The 20,932-nt window shown below is 57.7% G+C and overlaps 1 protein-coding gene across 1 annotated transcript in view; it reads right to left on the bottom strand.

Annotated features, from left to right (window-relative positions):
• Positions 1 to 373: 373 nt before the first annotated feature.
• The window catches only part of LAMC3 (laminin subunit gamma 3), a 54,999-nt gene continuing 34,440 nt past the window's right edge, over positions 374 to 20,932 (bottom strand). Inside the window, exons 13-27 of the mRNA XM_090274912.1 lie at positions 20,363 to 20,551; positions 17,651 to 17,896; positions 16,694 to 16,847; positions 15,885 to 16,027; positions 15,247 to 15,425; positions 13,684 to 13,825; positions 12,493 to 12,698; positions 12,042 to 12,118; positions 10,818 to 10,952; positions 9,457 to 9,604; positions 8,334 to 8,483; positions 5,721 to 5,823; positions 3,149 to 3,348; positions 2,368 to 2,698; positions 374 to 1,254 (exon numbers count right to left, since the gene is read on the bottom strand). Coding sequence (XP_090131038.1) covers positions 1,004 to 1,254; positions 2,368 to 2,698; positions 3,149 to 3,348; positions 5,721 to 5,823; positions 8,334 to 8,483; positions 9,457 to 9,604; positions 10,818 to 10,952; positions 12,042 to 12,118; positions 12,493 to 12,698; positions 13,684 to 13,825; positions 15,247 to 15,425; positions 15,885 to 16,027; positions 16,694 to 16,847; positions 17,651 to 17,896; positions 20,363 to 20,551 — 2,654 coding nt within the window. The 3' untranslated portion in view covers positions 374 to 1,003. The remainder of the gene's footprint in view (positions 1,255 to 2,367; positions 2,699 to 3,148; positions 3,349 to 5,720; positions 5,824 to 8,333; positions 8,484 to 9,456; positions 9,605 to 10,817; positions 10,953 to 12,041; positions 12,119 to 12,492; positions 12,699 to 13,683; positions 13,826 to 15,246; positions 15,426 to 15,884; positions 16,028 to 16,693; positions 16,848 to 17,650; positions 17,897 to 20,362; positions 20,552 to 20,932) is intronic.

Below are 20,932 nucleotides of genomic sequence, written 5' to 3'. Positions count from 1 at the left end.
CGTACCAGGAGGAAATGCCAGAGAATCCTGGACAGAGGCCCGCAGGGGCGCCTGGCCACAGGGGGATTCCTCAGCAGGACAAACTGGAAAGGCAGCCAGGCCTCCCCGCCCAGCAGAGGCTTCCCTCCTAGAAGGCAGGGCCACAGCATCCCAGGGCCAGCCAGTTTAGGAAGTGTCAGTCAGTCAAAGGCCGTGGGGTCAGTGGGGTAACAAAGGGGGGCTCCCTGCTGCCTGAGCCCCCCTGACTCAGGCCCTTGAGGCCCAGCCCTTTGGGCAGGCCACAGGCTGAAAAGGAGCGGCGCCAAGACCCTGAGAATGAAGCGTTCCATAAAGCCGATGAGCCCCTTGCAGGGGTGGCCCACGCCTGGCTGGCCCAGCAGTCCTGGGCTGTGGGTTCCACTGCTGAGAAGCCCCCAGGACCCTGTGTTTCTTGGCCTGCCTGTCTCAGTTGTGCAGAGCTGCTGGGTGTGTGTGTGTGTTTGTAGGGGTGACAGGGGTTGGGGGCTGCAGTGGGACAGGGAGCAGCTCAGGGACTGGGGCTCTGGCTCTTGCTCAACCCGCCCGGAATCTCTGCGCATGCCCCCCTCAGCCTCCCGGGCACCAGCCCTGCTGGGGCCCCTGCTTTCAGGAGTGCAAGTGAGCGTGTTAGTGTCAGAGCGTGTCTAGCACAACTCCCCAGCGTGCAGAGGCTGCGCAGCACACAGTGGCGCTCAGTGCAGCTGTGCACCGTCACATGTGTACATGCACAGATGGACTTGTGCACACGTGCGCACCACGCCCACAGGCATGTGTCCCCAACATGTACGTGTGCTATTGACACTGTGGTATGCGTGCTTATGCGTGCATGGCAGGAGTGTACAGAGTGGCGAACCCTGAGTGTACACTGACTCCTGCTGCGTGGGGGGATACGGGCATGTGTGTTCACTCGGGGGAGGGGGGGCGGCTTGCAGCATGGGCTCCGGGCACACTGGTGGGTGTGGTGCGCGCCTCAAGCCCAGGGTGCTCACTGCCAGCCGGTGCAGCTCTCGGGCAGACTCCGCAGGATGGCCTCCAAGTTCCGCTTGTCAGCTCGGACCTCGGCGAGGTCGCTCTCGAAGCTCTGAAGCTGTAGCTCCTGCTGCTCAGACTCTCGTTCCAACAGCCTCAGTTTCCCCTGCAGGGATCCGGGGGAGCCCAGCCGCAGCCTCAGGCGCTCCAGTGCCTGCTGGGTCTCGTTCAGGGACTGGGCTGGGGCTTGGTGGGTGTCCAGAGACCCTGTAGAGGGGCAGAGAGCCTCAGCGTGGGCCAGCTCCCTGCCGTCCCAGGAGCCTGTGCAGCCCCCACCCCAGAGACCTTCCCGGTCCAAACCTTCCAAGATTCTGACTGCCCAAAACCTGCCAGGAAAGCCAGGGACCCAGAGGGCAGTATGGTGAAGGCCTGATCTGGGTACCCCACCAAGGTCAGGTGCAGGCTTCTGGAACATTCCCCCTGACAGGTGGCACTGTGGGTAACCATTAATTTTTGTCGTTGGTATTACTACTATTGTGTAATAAAAGAAGGCTTTGGGTGACTCCTGAGCCCAGCCTCCTCATCTATAAAGCAGTGGTGTGTGTGAAGTCCCCATGATGCCTGCCGGCTCCAACATGCCACATCAATTCCCCAAGAGCACTCCTTTACTCATGGGTGAGAACAGACAGGGTCTCTGGCTTCGGAATGAGAGCTTGGGAGGCAGGCGGGGCAGAAAGGGCTGCAGACCTGGGAAGCAGATAGCCCTGGTCTAGCCCTGGCCCTGCATAGGTTAGCTCTATTTCTTGGGGGTAAAGACTTCCTGGAGCCTCCCCAGGAGTAAAACAAGGGATGAGGCCCGGTGCTCACATTTGAACCTTGTGGTGATGTGGCATGGAATCCACACGCTGCTTGCCCCAGCTGGCCCTTGTCATGAAGGGTGACATTCAACACGAAGCCAGGGCTCAGCGTGGTAAGAGCGGCGAGGATGAGGAATTAAGTTCTAAATGGCTTCTTCTAAATCCACAGGGTCCCACTGGGCCCCAGGGCTCCCCATGGCCTTGAATTTCCTGCACAATGAAGGCCTCGTGATGGGTAGGCGGTTGCAGGAGCCAGGGCAGGGGCAGGGGCCGGGGCACGGGCAGAGCAGGGCTGAGCTCTGATGTCTGGGCAGGTCCTGCTCCCAGCAAAGACCTGGAGAGCCCCCACTGTCTCCAGCAAAGTCCAGACAGCCTGGCCTTTGAAGAGTCTCAGAATTGGTTATAGCCTCCGTTCCGCCTGCCCATGTGGGGCCCCCAGGGGCAGGGGCAGGGGCCAGGTGGTGCCGGCATGAGTGAATGGAGTGACCTAGGGGGTCAGGGCTCAGCCCTGGCGCCTCCTCACCCAGCCTGGCAAGCAGCTCTGACAAGGCCTCTACATCCTTCTCCAGGGAGGTTCTGGATTCCCGGATCTGCCGCTCCATCTCGCTCAGCGCGGCCCCCACCTTCAGGAAAGAGGAAGAGCCTGAGGGGCCTCCTGCTGGCTCTGGGGCCAGGAGGAAACGGGGTGATGGCCTTGGCCCACGTACCTGCTCAGTTTCCTCCAGCTCCTGTCTCCGCGCTCCGGAGGCCAGCACCTGCCGGGAGACCTCTCGCAGCGTTGCCCGCGTCTGGCTGGAGAGGCGGCCAGCGTGGCGGCGGCCCTGCTCCCCCTCCCTCAGCAAGGCCTTGGCGAGCTACGATGGGGGACGTGGGTGACAGTGCAGAAGACAGTGAACACAGCACGTCTTTCTAGAGGTAAAGACCACTATGGCGACAAGGTCAACAGGTGCAACAGAGGATGCGAGAACTGGGGGACCCACCTCCATTAGAATTGGGCCCCCACTCAAAAAGAACGGTCTAGAGGTGTGGGGAATAAGGCCAAGCAGACCTACGTGTGAGTCCTGCTCATGTGGTTTAAGTACTGAAGCAGCTGGGCCTCGGTCCCTCACCTGCCCCATGGGGACAGCAATGCCCCCTATTTCTTAAAGAATCAACAGGGCCACCCATGTGAGGCTCCAGAGCTCAGAGCCCAGAAGCCACTGAACTCTCAGTAAGTGAGGAATAGTCAACATTGCGTGTAGGGAGGGGGCGGATCTGCAGTTCTCCCACAGGGACACCCCTGTCATCACATCCGTGGCCCTGACCTTGGCACTGTGCCTGGCCAGCAGCTCGGCTTCCTTGCCTTTCTTCTTGGCACCGGAGGAGACCAATGCCGCGTTCCCCAGCATCTTCTCCGCCTGCTTGGTCTTCTTTCTCGCGTCCGCAAGGAGCCTGCCCCGGACGACGCCTGCCTTCCTCCTCAGCGCAGCCTGGTCCTTGGGCCGAGGAAACTGCAGCTTCATTCCTGCAAAGCCGGCCGAGGCCGTCAGGAGGGCCTGGCTCACGGCCCGAGAGCCTGCCAGTCGCGTGACCAGCCCCACCAGGCAACATGAGTGGAGGTCGGAATTCATGAGATAAGGGGGCAGGGGGTCGAGAGCGCCAACCGACAAGTGAGACATACTGCCCACTTTATAATTATAATATATAATATTAATATAATTATATTATATTATTATTATATTAATTATAATATTAAAATTTCTATTATAATTACGATACTTATTAAAGTCACAAACTACATGGTGGTCAATGCCTGGGCCACTGTTGGGGACGGGGAACCACAGCATACTACACAGCAAAACCCATTGAGCTCTTTGATTTTAGAGTGATAAATAAATCAAGAGTTGGACCATTAAAATGAGAAACTGAGGGCCACCTGTAACTTGACGTGGGGAGATAAGGAAGGGAAGAGAAGGCATGAGAAGTGCCAGGAAATTAGGATACTGATATTGTAGGTACTAAATGCCCTATTTACCTCTGAGCTTCCTAGCAGCCAAGGCAAAAAGGGAAATACAATTCGCAACTTTTATTATCTTATAAGAAGTAGCTTTCTTGTGCAAAAAAAGAGACTTTTTTCGTTCCTTTCAGATAAAATTGTACAGAAAATTTATCTTAAAGAGTACCGATTACAGTAGACAAAGTCAAATTTTAAAAAGAATCAAGCCTTTGAATAGTTATGGGTACAGCATGACATCATTGTTTTATGAAGATAATCCAGAAATGATTTCTACTTTGGTTCTTATACACACAATTGATGGTTGTTAGAGTGTATTCTGTGGAGTCCTAATTCTCCAGGGTGTTAATAAATGTCAGGGAGAAATGTTGATGAAGTTTAAGTAAAGTGAGCCAGGTTTCTTTCTTGCAGGACTTCTCAGGGCTTTTGATATTCTAAGGTGCTCCCTGTAAGGCCTCAGAGGGCGCAATAGCACACGGCATTTCCCAAACTTATTTGAACACAAACCCTCTCTTGGAGGGGCGTATGGTAGGCCAGGGGCCCTGGCGCACACCCTGGGGAAGGCTAATCCACATTCCATTCAGCCAAGGTCTCTGTCATCCTGAATGCCAACCTTGCACAGGTCAGCGGGTGGCAAGAGAGGGTGTCTCTGAAAAGGAGCAGGAGTGGGGAAAAGGCCCCGGGTGTAGAGGTTGGAGGTGCGTCCTCGTGCTCATTACAAAGCAGCGACATGGAGGCAAATTTCCACTTAGCACACACTAGAGCTTTCCAGTCTCAGAACCAGCCAACAGGGAGAAGGTGATACCCTGTGAGGTGGCGAGCACACCGTCACAGGAGGCAAGCAAGCTAAGGGTCGATGGGTCCCCTGTCTGGTGAAGCGGTCGCAGCCCATGACTTTAAGACCCTTTATAATTCGACTGTTCTCAAATCCTAATGTTTCATCATTACATCATTGAATTTAAACTTTCCTAAACATGAATCAGAGACAAGCACACGCACCCATGCCTTTCCCACCAAAGTCCCCTAATCAGTGGGTCCCCAAGGTTGCAGAGTGTAGAGGAGCCTAGAGAACAGCGGGCATTGCCCCGCTCGCCCTCTGCTCAGAGGCTCTGAGCCCACCGCTGGAGCTTCAGCTCTTATGGGCAGTGGGTGGGGCTGGGAGCAAGCTGATGGCAGAGATCTAACCTCTGGTCTCAGACCTTAGAGGCATCGGGGGCTCAGGGTGTGGTCCTGCCTTATCCAGCTCACTGGAACAGAGCCACGGATAAAGGGCCAGGGGGCTTTTCTCTGGAGCACGGGATATCACAGGAGCCCATGATACAGGGGGACACCAAGGTGAAGATGTCTAATACTGCCTGGTTTCTGTTCAGCTCAGCTTTGATCCAGGGGTAACCATCAGGTCCTTTCCTCGGTCTGTCCATCTATAAAACGGGGGCACTGAGCCTCACTTTCCCAAAGCTCAAAAAGAGACCTGGAATGGCATCAGCCTGTATCCCCTTCTGAAGAGAAACTCTCTGTCCTTTCCCATAGCCCCAACTGGACACGGGACCATGGCAGTCACATTTGTCCCAGGTAACGGCAGCCCCAGCCAGAGTGGGCTAGACTAGGACTGGACAGCCAACGGCATCAGATTCTCTTCTCGCGTGGTCCTTAGGGGCTCCGCATGTGGTCTGAAGATGGATGGCCACGTGGCCAAGGGCCTGGTGAGAGGTGTGTCAGGTGGGGAGAGACAGGCAGCCGCAGGGGACGCCCTGATGGCGGGAGTGGTCGGCTGGGTCATGCCTGCACGACTGGACTCCTGTCCCCTGCTGCCACGCCTGTTCAGGCAGCTGTCATGGGCACTTGTGCATCAATGAATCTAGGGCTCAGCAAGGCATGCGTACCTTCCAGGTCAGCCAGCAGGGTCCTGGCTCCCATAACAGTCACTGTGGCAGCCTGGACGGACGAGGAAGCCCGGGTCAAGGAGGCTCTGGCCTTGTGTTGCAGCTGGAGAGAGAAGAGAGGCTGGGCAGGTGGCAGGCAGGTGGCATCAGGTGTGCTGCCCAGAATTGGGTCAGGTGGGTACCAAACCCACATATACTAGGTCCCAAAACATCACCAAAACTCTGATAGTTAATTATGCTATATACTGGGAATACCTGGTTTGGTTTGTTTTATTATACAAACGTTAATGCTTGAATACAGTATCGCTCCACAGAAGTTACCTGTCTTGGAAAAGCTTGAAGGAACACAAACATGACAACTAAAGGCAGGAAGGACAACTGAAGATTTCTTTTCAGAATGCTGCTGTATTCTCAAATGCCAAATCTGTTTATGATACTTTTACCTTAGAAAATCAGTTTCTTCCCCACTACCACTCAACAAGACCACATAAAGATTATGGGTTTGATGGATGAATGGAAACACAAAACGTGATTCGTCCAGGCAATGGAATATTATTCAGCCATAAAAAGAAATGAAGTGCCCTGGCTGGTGTGGCTCAGTGAATTGAGCACCAGCCTGTAAACCAAAAGGTCGCAGGTTTGATTCCCAGTCAGGGCACATGCCTGGGTTGCGGGCCAGGTCCCCAGCTGGGAGCATGCAAGAGGCAACCCATCAATGTATCTTTCGCACATCGATGTTTCTCTCCCTCTCTTTCTCCCTCCCTTCCCTTCTCTCTAAAAAGGATAAAATATTTTTTTTAAAGCAATGAAGTACTGATACATGCTACAAAGTGGATGAACCTCAAAATCGTGGTAATCGAAAGAGGTCAGACACAAAAGGTTACATATGGTATGATTCCACTTATGTGAAGTGTCAAGAATGGGTAAATCCAGAAACAGAAAGCAGATTGGTGGTTGCCAGGAGCTGGGGGGCGGGGAGTGAAGGGACAGTGAGGACTGACTGGGAAACAGGTACGGCGTTTCCCATGGGGGCGTGTGTTTTGGAACTAGATAGAGGTGGTGCCACTGCATTGTACACTTACAAATGGTTCGTTTGGTGTTATGTGAATTTCAGCTCAATAAAAATAATAATAATAATAATAATATGGCCCTGACGGGTGTGGCTCAGTGGGGTGGGCATCATCCTCTATACCAAAAGGGCTTGGGTTCAATTCCCGGTCAGGGCACAGGCCTGGGTTGCGGGCCAGGCCCCCGGCTGGGGGTGTGTGAGAGGCAGCCGATCGATGTCTCTCTCCCTCTCTTGCTCCCTCCCTTCCCCTCTCTCTAAACATAAATAATTAAAATCTTTACTTTAAAATAAATAAATAAATAGATAGATAGATAGATAATCTGGATTTGAAGGGTCACAAAATGCTGCCCCGGGATCCCTCGTGTCTCAGTCTGATGCTTCTATTTTTTTCTTTTAAGATTTTATTTATTTTTAGAGAGAGGGGAAGGGGGAGAAGAAGAGAGGGAGAGAAACATCCATGTGTAGTTGCCTCTTGCGCGCCCCCAACTGGGGACCTGGCTCACAACCTGGGCCTGTGTCCTGACCGGGAATCGAACCAGCGACTCTTTGTTGCACAGGCCGGCGCCCAATTCAAGGAGCCACACCAGCCCGGGCTCGGTCTGACTCTGAATGCTTAGCTGGGTGGGAAGCGCTGTCGTGACTCTGCCATGGTGCTCAGAGACCCAGAGATGCCCCTCTCTGCTTGGCATCCCCGCTCCGGACAAGGGTGATGAACCATATCGGTGGGTGCCACCCTGGGGGCCCCGACACAGCCCCGCTTCCCCAGCACGTGCCAGGCACGGGGCCCGGCTCTTCAGACGAGGCTCGCTCCTCGCAGGCAGCCTTCCCCCTGTTGCGTTTTTAAAGGGAAAACCAGGATGGCTGCAGAGAAGCCGTTTCTGCGATCCGTGTGGGACCCGAGGGACACCGTAGGCTAGTTCCTCGCCTCCTGTCGCTCTGGCTGCCTCCCTTGGACCCTGGTCCTGTGGTTAGTTAGGTAAAACGCTGGCACAAGGCGGATCTGCACTCTGTAATCACTTTGCAACCTTTCTGGAAGTCTGAAGTTTTTCCCAGATGAGAAGTTTAAAAAATTTTAAGAGGTCTTTATACTTTTTAACAGGTTGGATGGACGTCCCCGGAGGAGGCTAAATTCACCCAATCATTCTGCTTGAATTTCCTGATCATGTAACACTGTCGCCCCTCTGGGCTGCAAATGGCAAGCCCTATATGCAGGCGGGGGGCGCTCTATAAATATTGGGCAGCTGAACTAATGAATGGAAGAATGAACGAATAAGACCCACCCCAGTTGTAACTAATGCTGAATACGGGTGGCCGGCATGGCCCTGGGTGCTGCTGGTCTGTTTGTCTATCTTGCCCTCTGTCTGTCAATCCTGTCTCCTGCCATGGCTGACTCTGAGGTTCTCTGGAGTTTGGGGGGAGGCACTGGAGGGAGGAAAAGAACTACGTGATCTTTGCCCCTCCCTCCCCTGCAGCCCCACCCCCAGGCCACCCCTGGGGCAGCCCCAAGCGCCTCCAGGTGCCTGCCTCAAAGGACAAAAGCCCACCTGTGTGAGGGGCTCTGTCTTGAGCAACACAGTGTGGGCAGTTGCCTGGACGGCCCGCGTGGCCTCAGTGATGGCTCGCTCCCTGGAGGTGACCGTCTTCTCCAGGGCTCGCACCTTCAGGCTCAGCTCCCTGGTCTGGGAATCCTGAGGCTGCAGAGAGAGGGAGGGCTCAGGCAGGGCCCGGCAGGAAGGTGGCAGATCCTCTCCTGGGTGGGAGGCACCAGGGGCAGTGACAGCAGGAGTAGGGTCACGTGGACATAGGGAAGCAGAGGGGTGAGGCCCAGGGTGAGACCAGACCTGCGCTTCCTCCGCCAGGTGCACAACCCCTTGGCTGACACCTTGGGGCGGGTGTGCTTCCCAGTGCAGACTCTGGGCCCCGGAGCAGCAACCCTGCGCAGGTGCCCCACACCTGGGAAGCCAGCACTCCAGGCCAAACGCTTACTCCCTGCGCATCTCTTCACACTCAGGGGAGAAGCAAAGGCCCCCAGACGCAGCTTGGGACCCGTCGGTCTGGCTCATGGTTTGCCCCAAGTGCATGTGTATAAGCTTAGCCTTCTTTTGAAGTTCAGTTCCCGAGTTTTGGGATTTCAGGATTACTGAGAAGGCACAATGTAGCGGATTGATCCAGAGGTGATAAGTGCAGGGTAGAAGAGACAGTGGGCATGAGGCCAACACGCACTGAGGACCACCCTCTGTCACTGACCAACCCCCTCCAAGGCCCCTCCCCATGGACATAACCCAATGGGAGAGCGCCACCTGACAGACGAGTAACTGAGGGGAAAGTCCCCAACCAAGGTCATGGAGGGAGCCTCGGAGCTGGGATCTATCCTAAGTCTGTCTGGTGCCATCGCTAATGCCACGGGGATGGGGAGGAGGCCCCGCCTTGATATTATTATTGTAATCAACCCCCAAGATCAGCAGGTGGTAGAGCTCTAAGTTGGTGCCAGGCAGGCGTTCTGCCAAGCTCTGGAGGCAGATTATCTTGTTTTTTATCAACTGCTAGAGAGTTAAAAATAAGCTGCAGCATCTGTGTCTGCCTGGGCCGCACTGCTTTCCCAGATGCCACCTTCTCCCCTGTCCCCACCCCATGCAGAAGGCCCAGGACGTCCGCAGGGGCGCTGACCAGCGCCGCAGGGGCAGCCAGCGAGGGGAGGCGCGGGGCTGCGTTGGTGCCGATGTGATTCAAGGTGGCCAGCACCCTCTCAGCTTCGGGCAGCATCTCCGCCACAGCTGTGCCCAGCGTCTTCTGGGCCTCCTGGGCCTCCTGGTACCTGAGAGGAGACAGAGTTGGGGTGGCCTCCCCCGCCTCCCTGTCCTGTGCGCTGCCCCAGCCCCCGGTTTCTGAAGGCCTCTCCCGGCATTCCTGGCATAGCCTCCCTCTGCGGCCTCAGAAACTGGCCGTCCCTCTGCTAACTTCCCGTTCATACGGGAAAGGCCGTGGAGGGACCACATTCTCATCTCCTTGTTCCCTCAATTCAATCATGCCTTTCTGAAGGGCTCACTCTTGGTTTCTGCCTGAGACTCGCACGTTCTGCAAATGTTTGGCTCGTCTGGATGAATCATGAAGAGGAACGTACCTGGTGTCAGGGAGGGGCGGTGGCCCAGACTCAGTCTCGGCTCGGCTGTGCCCTTGGGGGACCTTGGGGACGGAGCCCCCTGGGCTGCGTGATCACTCTGAGGCCCTTTAGCCCTGAGCTCACCAACGTCTTGGCACCAGGGATCGGTTTCGTGGAAGACAATTTTTCCAAAGATGGGGTGGGGGTGGGGACTGGAGTGGGGCAGACAGGAGGCGGGGCTCAGGCAATAATGCTCCCTGCTCACCTCCTGCTGTGCGCCCTGTTCCTCAGACCATAATGGTCTGCGGGATGGGGGTTGGGGACCCCTGCTCTAACCAACCAATTAGAACAGCTTTCTTGTCCTGTCCAGCTGTCCACACCCACCTCAGTCAGGTCCCCAGACCATGGGCACTGCTGGGGTGAAGACCCCCCACTTTGCTCCCTCCTACCCCTCCAGGGCCTCCAACCGTGGAGAGGGTCATGCAACCTTCCCCAGGCATGCTGGTTGTCTCAGGGCTGACCACCTGATCTGAGCTGGGCCGCTCCCACCGAGGAAGTCCACTTGGGGCTCAGTCCATACTTGGTGGGTCCCACAGACCCTTTGACTAAGTGGGAGGTAGAGGGGCCGCCCACAGGGGAGGAATAGAGGTCAAGGGGAAGCTGGTGCCAGGGAGAAGCTGCCTCGGGGGCCTGGGGGTGGGGGTCCTGGGGTTACTGCAGGGAAGAGGGGGCCTTCCTTGTTCAGGCTGTGGTCCCTCCTCTGGAGCACCTGAGCTGCACCCCCATGCATCCGTGGGTTCCTGTAGCACCCCCAGTCGGTCCTGGGCCCCAGCCGTCCTGACCCACCACACAGACTGGCAGGGAATGGGCCGGCAGCCTCTGGCCAGGAGGCCCACCCAGGCCCCTACCCACACCCGGGAGGGCTCACCTGTCCTCCAGCCCCCGCCGAGCCTCCAGGGCCTCTCTGCCCTCCACCAGACTCCGGAGAAGCGTGTAACTGGTGTTGGAGGTGAGCAGAGCCCTCCGAGCCGTGGCCTTGATCTTGGTGGCAGTGTCCTTGTGGCTGCATGGAAATACCCACCGACAGTGGCCGAGAGCCCCCAAGGAAGGGGGCCCACACCCCCATGGCCTGGGCCTCTGACCCTCCAGAGTACAGCCAGGCTCTCTGCTTGACCCACGGCAAAGACTGACAGAAGGGGACCCGCCCCCGTTCCTTGACATAGAGTTCATGCCTGGTGTCCTGGCAGAGTGGGGAGCAGGGCCCTTTATCACACGTCAGTTTGGACAATACGTTTATACAGTCACCCTAATAAAGACAGCATAGAAGAGGGTGGTCAAGAGAGCCTGGATCCGACTCCCCCTCTCTCACTTCCAAGCTGTGAGTCCTTAAGTCACTGAGTCTTGTTTTTTCTTCTGTAAAATGGGTCTAACGTCCCTCGGGTACAGCCGAAGGGGAAAACTGCTGCAGGTTCTGTGTTTTTAGGATCTTAAGCTACTTCTTAAAGGCAACGGATAAACTAAGTGCGTCACGTCCGTACAATGAACAGGACTTGGTTGTAAAGAGGACTGAAGTACTGGTACAGGTTACACATGGCTGATCCTGGAAACCACCCTGCTAAGAAGCCAGACGCTAAAGACCACGCACTGTGTGAGTCCCTATATAAGAAATGCCCAGAACAGGTAAACCCATATAGACCGAAAGTAGGTTAGTGGCTGCCAGGGGCTGGGGAGGTTGAAGAGAAATGGGGAGCAGTGCCTAACGGGTACAAGGTTTGCATTGGGGTGATGAGAATGTTCTACAATTGATTGCATGACTCTGTGAATACATTGAAAACTATTGAGTCGTACATTTGAAGCGGGTGAACTTTAGGATATGCCAATTTTATCTCAATAAAGCTGTTATTTAAAAAGAGATAGTAGATGCTCCCAGATGCCTTTGGTTGGCCCAGGTGCCTTTGTGCCCCCACCCCCAGCATCTCTGAGGGGCTCACGCCACCCTTCCCACGGTGGCAACATTTCTCCCCAACGAGCAGCTCTGTCCTCATCTGATTCCAACTCCTAGGGTGGGGACCCCTGTGGGGCTGACCCTGGAATCCCCAGGAGAAGGGCTGGACTCCCTCCATAATGGTGTGGGCAGGGCCTGGGGTCTCACCTCCTGGCGAGGACACGCGCCTCTGTGGCCAGGTGGCTCCAGTTGGCCAGCTGGCCGGGGACTTCCTGAGGAATCACCTTTGGAGAAAAGAGGACAAGGGGAGAGACCTCATGGCCCATCCCTGAAGGGCAAGGGCCACACCTGGCCAGGTTACTGGGCAGAACCAGACAGTGCCAGTTCCTTCAGAAATGCTCTAAGTCAGCATCCAGGGAGCGGAGCCCCAGAACATGGAAATGGCAGTAATGACATCTCCCACTTGCTGGGCACCCACTGTCTGCCGGGGCTACGCCTCGTCCTTTGCACACGGCACCGGCGGATGAGGCTCTATGTGTCCCCTATTTTGGCAGATGAGGAAACAGAACCTCCCCAAAGGGGAAGGAGGCCTGCCCAAGGTCGCCAGGTCGATGGCACTGAGCCCAGCCTCAGTGTGGGGAGGGGACTCCCTGGGTACCAGAGATGCTAGGATGGTGGCTGTGTGCAGAATCTCCTCTTCCGAGGACTCCAGTGTCGCCTCTATGTCTGCCAGCTGGATGCAGGTCTTCTCGGCTCTGGCCGGGGCGCAGCGGGCCGTCCTGCCCAGCACCTGCAGCTGAGCCCGGGCAGCCTTCACAGCACCCTCGAGGCCTGTCACCTGCACCAGGAAGGCTTCCCGGAACCCTGCAGAAAGCCCGCAGTCCAGGGGGTCACAGAGGGATCAAGATTTTACACTAAAGCGCCCCACCCTCGGGGGACCCCATCTGTGCCCTCCACTCTACCTGGGCACAGTTTAACTCTAGCACCAGGCCTCAAAACCGCCAGTCAGTTCCCGAGGAAGAGCTTCCCCATTTTACAGGTGCAAAGGCTGAGGCCCAGAGTCCCAAGCCCCCCCCACCCCCCCCCCCCCCCCCCGCCTCCAGAAAGTCAGCTGCAGACAGGACTGGCAGGCACCCAGGCCTCCTACAGCCACAGCGGGCAATTCCTGACTCGGGCTGCAGCAGGGCTGAGGATGCGCGTGGTGACACATGGCATCTGGGAGCTCCCTGCTTTGATAATTAGTCTTGTTAAGAGGTGCTTAGCTCACCTATATCTGGCTGCTAAAGGAGTGTGGGTACTTACAAATATGAAATTATACAAAGCAATCAACTTGCTTCCAATGCTCCCTAAATTTAATGTCTCAAGGCCAAAATCTGAATCTTTCTTTCTTATTCACCCATTTATTTTCTATGCTGGAGAGAAAGCAGTGAGCAAAACGGCCAACGGTCAAGACAGTGGAAGCTTTACCTGTTCAGCACCTGGGACAGCGCCCCAATAATTATTATTGGGCGAGCGCATCAGTGAATGAACCCAGTCTGACAGTCTCACTGAGCTCATAGTCTGGGCGGAGCAGGAGGCGTGGGGACCAATATTACAATAAGAGACGGATATCAATAAAGTTACGAAGTACATCTAGGTAAGGGAGCTTGGAGGAGAGGTCCATGGGGAAACAGGACTGCATCGGAGGAGAGGCCCACCTCAGCAGGGAGGTCAGACAGGCTCTCCTGGCAAGTGGGTTCTCCTGCAGCTGAACTGGGAGCCCTCAAAGCATCCTGAGACCCGTCTGAAGGGCTCCAAAGGAGGCATCTTGCCAGCCACCCTCCCCTTGCCTTCTGGTCTCCTGCTGTACCTTGCAGCAGGTGGTGTTCCTGGTAGATGTCCCCCCAAGGGGCCTCTCCCTGCAGAATGTCCGTTGGTCCCCAGGGCCTGCCACAGTCAGACCCCTGCAGCCACCCCTCCATTAGCGTCAGCCTGGCCTTCAGCTTGGTGGCCTGGAGGGGACAGGGAAGGAAATATTGCCTAGACACCTCCCCTTGGCTTCTGCTCAGCCTGCCCTCCCTGAGGGTCCCTGAGCCTCACAGCTAAGGACACACTAGACCTCTGAGAACCAGCCCTGCCCACCCCCCCCACCCCGTGCTTACGGCTGTCCCTTCCCTTCCCCCATGCACTGGCACCTGCAGGCATTCAGCGGAGCACACGTCATTCCTGCTGAGGGAGGGGGAATGGGAAGGGAAGCCTGGGAGGATGTCTGCCTGTCCTGCTGTATGCCCAGAACTTGGCACAGAGTGGGGGCACCGGGTGCTTGCTGGCTGAGCGAGCCTGCGGGCCAAGCCACATCTCCCAGCGCCGTGGTTTGAGTCAGACACACAGTAGCTGCTTTCCCAGAGCACTCGCTGGGGGCGACTGCTGGCCACACACCAGGTCACGTTCACCTTGTAACCACCCTAAGTCCCTCTCCTCAGTCCCAAAGCCCAAAGTGCTCTGGAAAACCACAGGGCCTTCCATTCCTTATTAGATGGCAAAATCAGATTTAAATAACCATGAACTCATTTGGAAGCAAAACTGTCCTGAACAAGGCTGATTTTCCTGCAGAGATGGCACTGGCCCAGGAGCTGCTGCAGGGCGGGGGTGGGGGGTGGGCGGTCGCTAATGTTTGGCTTATGACATCTTATCTTTCTATGGTACCATCATTCCAAAAGCTGGCCTCCCTGCTTTCAGGTAAGGGCTGCAGTCCTGATCTAGCCCCATTTGGAGTAGGAGAGAGACACTGAAGCAAGACTGTCACCTGCCTGGGCATAGGACAACTAACAGGGCTGCGGAGGGACCCCAGAGCTCATGTTCCTGAGCCCCGCACCACACCACCTCCCAGCTCCAAATTCTACTTGTGCCCCGGAATGGGCATCACCCTCCTCTGAGCCTCCCCCCAAAGGGCGGTCTGTGGGGAAACTGGAGAAAAGTGTGGGACCTCAGCCTGGATAGTCAGTAAGGAAAGGGGTCAAGAGCTCCTGTGCACTGAGGAGCGGGGGAAGGGCAGCGGTGAGGGTTGACCCAGGTTGGCACGGGCCAGGAGGCTGCGTGGGCACAGGAAGGAGGCAGCTGGTGGTCCTGGAAAGCGCGGGAACTATGGACGAACAGGCGGCCCCTGGTGCCCAGCAGAGCCAGGGCTCGCTGGGGATGCACGGAAGGTGGAGGGGGCCTGGGCGGGGCCTGAGCGTGTAGGGGGTGGGGGCGGGGGTCTGGGCGGGGCCTGAGCGGGCGTGGCTGAGCTGGGCTGAGCTGGGCGGGGTCTGCGGGGGCCTGGGCGGGGCCTGAGCGGGCGTGGCTGAGCTGGGCAGGGTCTGCTGGGCGGGGTCTGCGGGGCGGGGGCGGGGAGGGTGTCTGGGCGCGGTGCCTCGGCCGCGGGCGGGCTCACCTCCTCCTTCACCAGGGTGTAGCAGGACGGACACTCCTGGCACTGCGCACTGCCAGCCACGAGGAAGAAGTTGTCCTGGCAGCGGTCACACTTGTAGCCCACGAAGCCGGGCCTGCACACGCACGTGCTGTTCTCGCGGCACTGGGCCGTGGCGGAGCCCAGTGGGGAGCACCTGCAGGCTGGGGGTGGGGTGGGGGGGCAGATGGCGCTGGATGTCCTGATGACCCCCTGTCCCAGAACTGCCAGGTCCCCCTGCAGCCTCACACCTGGCTGCGCCAGACGCCCCTGGGCAGCTCAAATACATTCTGAGTCCTTCCCAGGAGACTGATGTCAGAGGTGACGACTGGGACGCTGCCTGACTTCAGAGTTCCCAGGATATGCGGACCTACCACGCAATCTAACCGCACTCACGCGCCCAGGGAGCTGACGCATGGGCCAGGCGCAGGGGGATTTATCAGTGGCGCCTGGGACTCGATTCTTGGCCCCACGGCCCCCTCCGCTCACTCACTCCACGTCTGCCTGGCTGCTCAGAGACACCTGCGGGCCGCTGACCTTCCTCTCTTCCCCCCTTGGTTCTCTTTGCCTGAAGCCTCAGGCCACACCCCCCAGGGAGGTCAGGGACGGCCTGGCTTCCTTACCCCGGCAGCCCTTGATGGAGAAGCCGAAGAAACCCAGCTGGCATCTGTCGCAGGCCCGGCCCTCGACGCCTGGGCGGCAGGGGCACTGTCCAGTCTTGGGGTGGCACCGGTTCTCCTGGGAGCCCAGCAGGTGGCACTCACAGCTGTGATAAGGGAAGGACGTGGGTCTGAGTGAGCTCTGGGCCCCTCCCAGCCCAGCCGCCGCTGCAGCGGCTGGTGAGGGGCCTCGGATCGTGCCCTCTGCCGACAAGGCCCCATCTCCATGTCAGTCCATGCCAAGCAGCTTCCCTCAGCTGTGCCCCGGGAAGCAATCTCAGAAAACGCACCCCCCCCCAATAAATGGCTATTGGGACATATACACCTTGGAGACTATACCCCAATATGGGAAAGTCACAATGCAATTAGCATATTAAAGGCTCTGAGAAGTCACCCAAGGAAGAAATATTTGCTTCGTTGGGCATTTCCCTGGGGTCCACTGTTCCCCAAAGACACTGTCTAAGGTGCTGCTGAGGCCAAAACGGTCACTGAGTGACAGCTCACAGAGAAGGGAGCCAGAGACCCAGCCGGCCCCCTGCCCACCGGGGCCTCCCTTAGGGCTGCTGTTGGCCTGCATCCTGGGCTGGCAGAGCCGTCAGTCTGACCCCCACGGGACTGTCCCTTTGTCCCCCTTCAGTGTAGGACACTGTGTACCTGGCAGAGGGCCTGGGATGCCCATTTCAAGCCCGGCCCCTCTCTGGAGGCTCCCTGGCGCTTTCTCCCATCCTGGGGCCACCCTAGCAGAAGGGCACCCATAGCCTCGCCTCACCCACCTCCGGCAGCCCTTCCCGGGCCGGAGGCCGTAGAAGCCTGGGCTGCAGCGGCTGCAGTCCCGTCCGGTTACGTGAGGCAGGCAGAAGCACTGGCCAGTCACTGGGTCGCAGGGTCTCTGCTCACTGACGGAGCCTGCTGGGTTGCAGCTGCAGGCTGGCGGGGGTGGGGAGGGAAACAGGAAAGGGACTTGTGAAACCATCTGTTTGAGCTTCGGGGGTCCGTGAGACGCAGAGAAGAAGGGCAGCCCCTAGAGATGACGCACGGCCTGCCCAGGCTCCCAAACTGTTTCTGACAAAGGGCTGGAGGTCCAGGCTCAGGGCTCAGGCCCTTGCTATGTCCTGTCCTTGGAGACCCAGCCCCAAGGGCCTTGCTGAGCCTGCCCTGAGCCCCTGCAGGCTGGGAGAAGGTCAGGGACAGAGTCGGGGTCACAGGCAGATAGAGGGACGCCTGTGTCCGCTGTTGTGGGACACTTGACCCTGCTCTCCTGGGCCCCGTAAAACAAGAGGCCAGCAGGTGCTGACAGGTGCTACATGGAGAAAGGGCTCAGGAGCAAGTTTGGGGCAGATGCTGGGCTCCTCCCAGCAGTACTTCTGGAAGCTTCCACAAGCTGGTGCACACCGCAGCCCTCTGAGGGGGGCACTGGGTTAAGTGGTAGCCCAGGCGCAGAGAGGGATGGAAGAACACCTCAGCCAGGGGGTACAGCCTGCCTGGCAGCCAGGTGCAGCAGGAATGTGACAAGTTTCCCAGGGCATTGGGACAGTTTCATGTGGTGACTGCAGGGCATGAATTGAGTGGGAAATTATTGAGACAGGAAAAAACATCGCAGCAGGGGGAGACATTGGAGCATGACAACTCCTTACACATCCTGGACAAGAAACAGAGAGGGTGAGAACCTGCCTAGGCTGCCCAGCTGCCCTCACAGCGTGGTGGGCTGGGTCCCGGGGGTGGGCACTCACCCATGCATTTGTCTGCGGCCCGAGGGGCCAGGGCACTCCCGTAGAAGCCTTCCCGACAGTGCTCACAGTGGGCACCTGCCGTGTGGTACAGGCAGCGCAGGCAGCGGCCAGACAGGGGGTCACAGTTGCCCACAGCATTGGGGTCCACATTCCCACTGCACTGGCACTGCTGGCAGGGCTGGGGGTCCCCAGAGAGTCCCAGTGGGTCCCCAAAGAAGCCATCATCACAGATCTCACAGCGCCGCCCTAGGGAAAGGTGAAGAGGAGCAGGCATGAGGGCCACCAGCCTGCCGGGCCCACAGGGGGTGAGCGCGGGCGGGAACCAAAGCAAGAGTCCCTGGTATCCTCGTGGAGCAGAGTGTGGACCTGGCGCAGGGCCAGCGTAGCCGTCAGCCGGCTCTGTGGCCTTGGGCAAGTCGCCGTGCCTCTCTGAACTCGGGCTCCTCATCTGCAAGGTGGGCAGGACCATTGAGAGGGTCTGGAGAGAGAGTCTGTGCAAGGCACCCAGCACAGGGCCTGGCACGTGGCAAATGCTCAGTAGTAGTGGCTGTCATTACCTGCATCCTCGTCACCATTCTCCTCGTCAGCACCCTGGTCGTCATCGTCACCACCATCACCTCCCATCACCCAATCAGTCTCTTCATCATCGTCATTTTCATGATCAGCTTTATCGTGATCAGCACCACCTTCCTCAGCAGCAGCATCTCCGTGGCCATCTTGTCATCTTGCTCAGCAGCAGCACCTCCATCGCCATCCTGACCATCACTTCACTGTCACCCTTTTCACCTCAGTCATCACCGTTGTCATCATTCTCATCCATCATCTTCATCATCACCGTCTTGATCACTGTCTTTATCGCCAGCTCCACCATTATCTTGACCATCACTCTCTGCACCATCTTCAAGGTCACTGTCACCCCCTCCTCGTCACCCCCTCCCCCAGCTCCACTTCTTGGCTGTGGCTGCTTCCTCATTTGCGATCCCTGGTCCCTTCACCTTTTCTGCTTCTCACGGCTCCTGAACCTCTGTCGGACTCTTTATTCTGAAATACACAGTGGCTGCCGCACCTCCCAGCCCCCAGGGTCACTGAGCTTCAGAAAAGGTGGTATGTAAGGAGGCTTTTTTGGTGGGTTGTGACCTGGAGGGTCCACTCTGGACACAGATGGGACATGGAAGAACATGCGTGTACCATGTGCTTCATGCAATGTTAGCCTGTTCCTGAGAAACATACCCATCTCATGTATGTCTGCAGGAGACAGACTGGGCGACCCACAGACCTCAACAGGCGCCATGGCTCCCCGGGCTGGCGCGGGGATGGCCGTGTTGGCTTCTTGCTGGCAGGCACGTTGCGTTCCTCTTTACACTTTTCCAGGCGGATTCAATGGTTAGGATGAGTATTACTCATTTTACAATTTAATTAATAGCTACTGTCATTGCGAAAGGGAGCTGTGGGCTCCATGTCCCCAAAGCTCATCGTTCAGTTGAAATCAAGTTAATGTTACTAAAGGCAGGCAACCTTGAAAATGGAAAGGAGGAATACTAAGAAAGGAAAGAGAAAAAACAAGGAAAAATGGGGCTCAGGCAGAGGCGGGTGCCTGGCGCTGGGCCCTGAAACAGACACGAAGTCAGGCGGGCAGGAGAGAGACGGAAGCTGGTGATGAAAACGGAGGTCATAGTTCACCAGCCACTCGCCTGGAACTGGGTGGACAGCTCCCAGGGCAGGAGGCCACTGTGAGGTCCTGGGAAGGGCTGCTGGGGGACAGGCAGGCGGGGATCAGAACTTGACGCTCGTCGGTCTCCAGATTGTCCAGTGAGCTCTTCGCGTGCTGGGCACTCATCAAGACCAAACGGTGCTGGTGTGATCAGGATGGGGGGGTGGGGGCTGGCACGAGGCCCCAGACCTAATGTCCACGTGGATACCCCTCCCAGGGTGGTCCCCTCTGCACGCAGCAGTACACTGCTCCCCCAAGATCGTCCCTCGGGTGTATCTCAGCCTGGGTCTGGGCTCCCCTTTGTCTGCAGACCAGAGGAAGCCACAGTTGGGGGGTCAGGAGATGTGGGGATGGTTGTGGAAAGGGGAGGCAGGATGGCGGCAGGGTGGGCCGCAGGGTCCTGAAGCAGGACCTCGCTCCATCCGTCCTTGGGGTCCCTGTTCCGGGGCCTCCGCCAGCCCTGCTGCTGCCAGAGCGGTGCCCAGTGAAGCAGACAGTGCGCAGGACCCGCGGGCAGTCCTGCCGCAGCCACAAGTACCGGACTGGACTCAGATTCTGGGAGACCTGGGAACACTGTGCCAAGGGAAACAAGCTGGGTGCAGAGGACAGAGTGCGGATGCTTTCACTCGCCAGAAGTGCTTGGAGTGGCCGCTCACAGAGACAGGAAGTAGAAGCTGAAAGTTTAATCAGGTCTCCTGCCTCGACGCCTCAGCCAGGGGACTCAGAAATGCAGACTCTTGAGCCCCACCCCGAGCTACGAAGGCAGGCCAGAGCCCACACAGGCAGACGTTCAAAATCTCGCCTGACACGCTCAGTGGCCCACGTTCTGCCAGGAGCCCACAGCGGCCCGGGGCCCTGGCTCTGGGACGATGGGACTCAGTGTCCCCAGGGCTCACGCCTGGCACCCCTATGCTGGCGCGCCCTCATCTGCCACACTCCACACCCAGGACCTCACGCCTGGAGCCCAGGCAGAGGCAGGACCCCGGGCATGGGCGACTCACCTCTCTGGCCCAGGGGGCAGTGGGTGCACACCACCTCCCTGCTCTCTGGGATGGCCGTGCAGTTCGACTGTCCAGGGCACGGACAAGGCTGGCAGTCATCCGCTCGGCCTGCGAAGGGGTTGCCATAGAAACCTGGCAAGCAGCGCTCACAGGACGGGCCCTCGGTGTGGTGGCCACATAGGCAGATCCCTGAGGGGCAAGACAAGCCCCTGTTTACCACTGCCTGAGCCCAGAACGTTCCAGAGACAGCACCTCGGCTCTGGTGGCGGCGGGTGCGGGATCACAGGGCAGCATGAGCGGCATGGTCCAGGTGTTCGAGGCCCCCTGTGAACCTGGGCAAACCATCTGCACCCCGGGCCTCAGTGTCCCCACCTGCAACATGGGCGCCACAACCTCAAATGGGCTCTGACCTCCAAGGTGTCCTTCAGGATTCACTGAGGTCGTGCGGCCCAGCGCCCCGCCCACCCTGGCACACAGAGCCTTCATTACTGTTATTCTTATTTTCTGTTCCAGAGCCTACACCCAAACCCACAGGGGTGCTGCTATGATTCCTCCCAGTTTCTTCCTCCT

Source organism: Furipterus horrens, unplaced genomic scaffold, assembly GCF_987537825.1.
Source record: "Furipterus horrens unplaced genomic scaffold, mFurHor1.1.pri manual_scaffold_4, whole genome shotgun sequence".
Classification (NCBI taxonomy): Eukaryota; Metazoa; Chordata; class Mammalia; order Chiroptera; family Furipteridae; genus Furipterus; species Furipterus horrens.
Note: the sequence above shows the minus strand (reverse complement) of the source record. Positions and strands in the feature narration are given on the sequence as shown.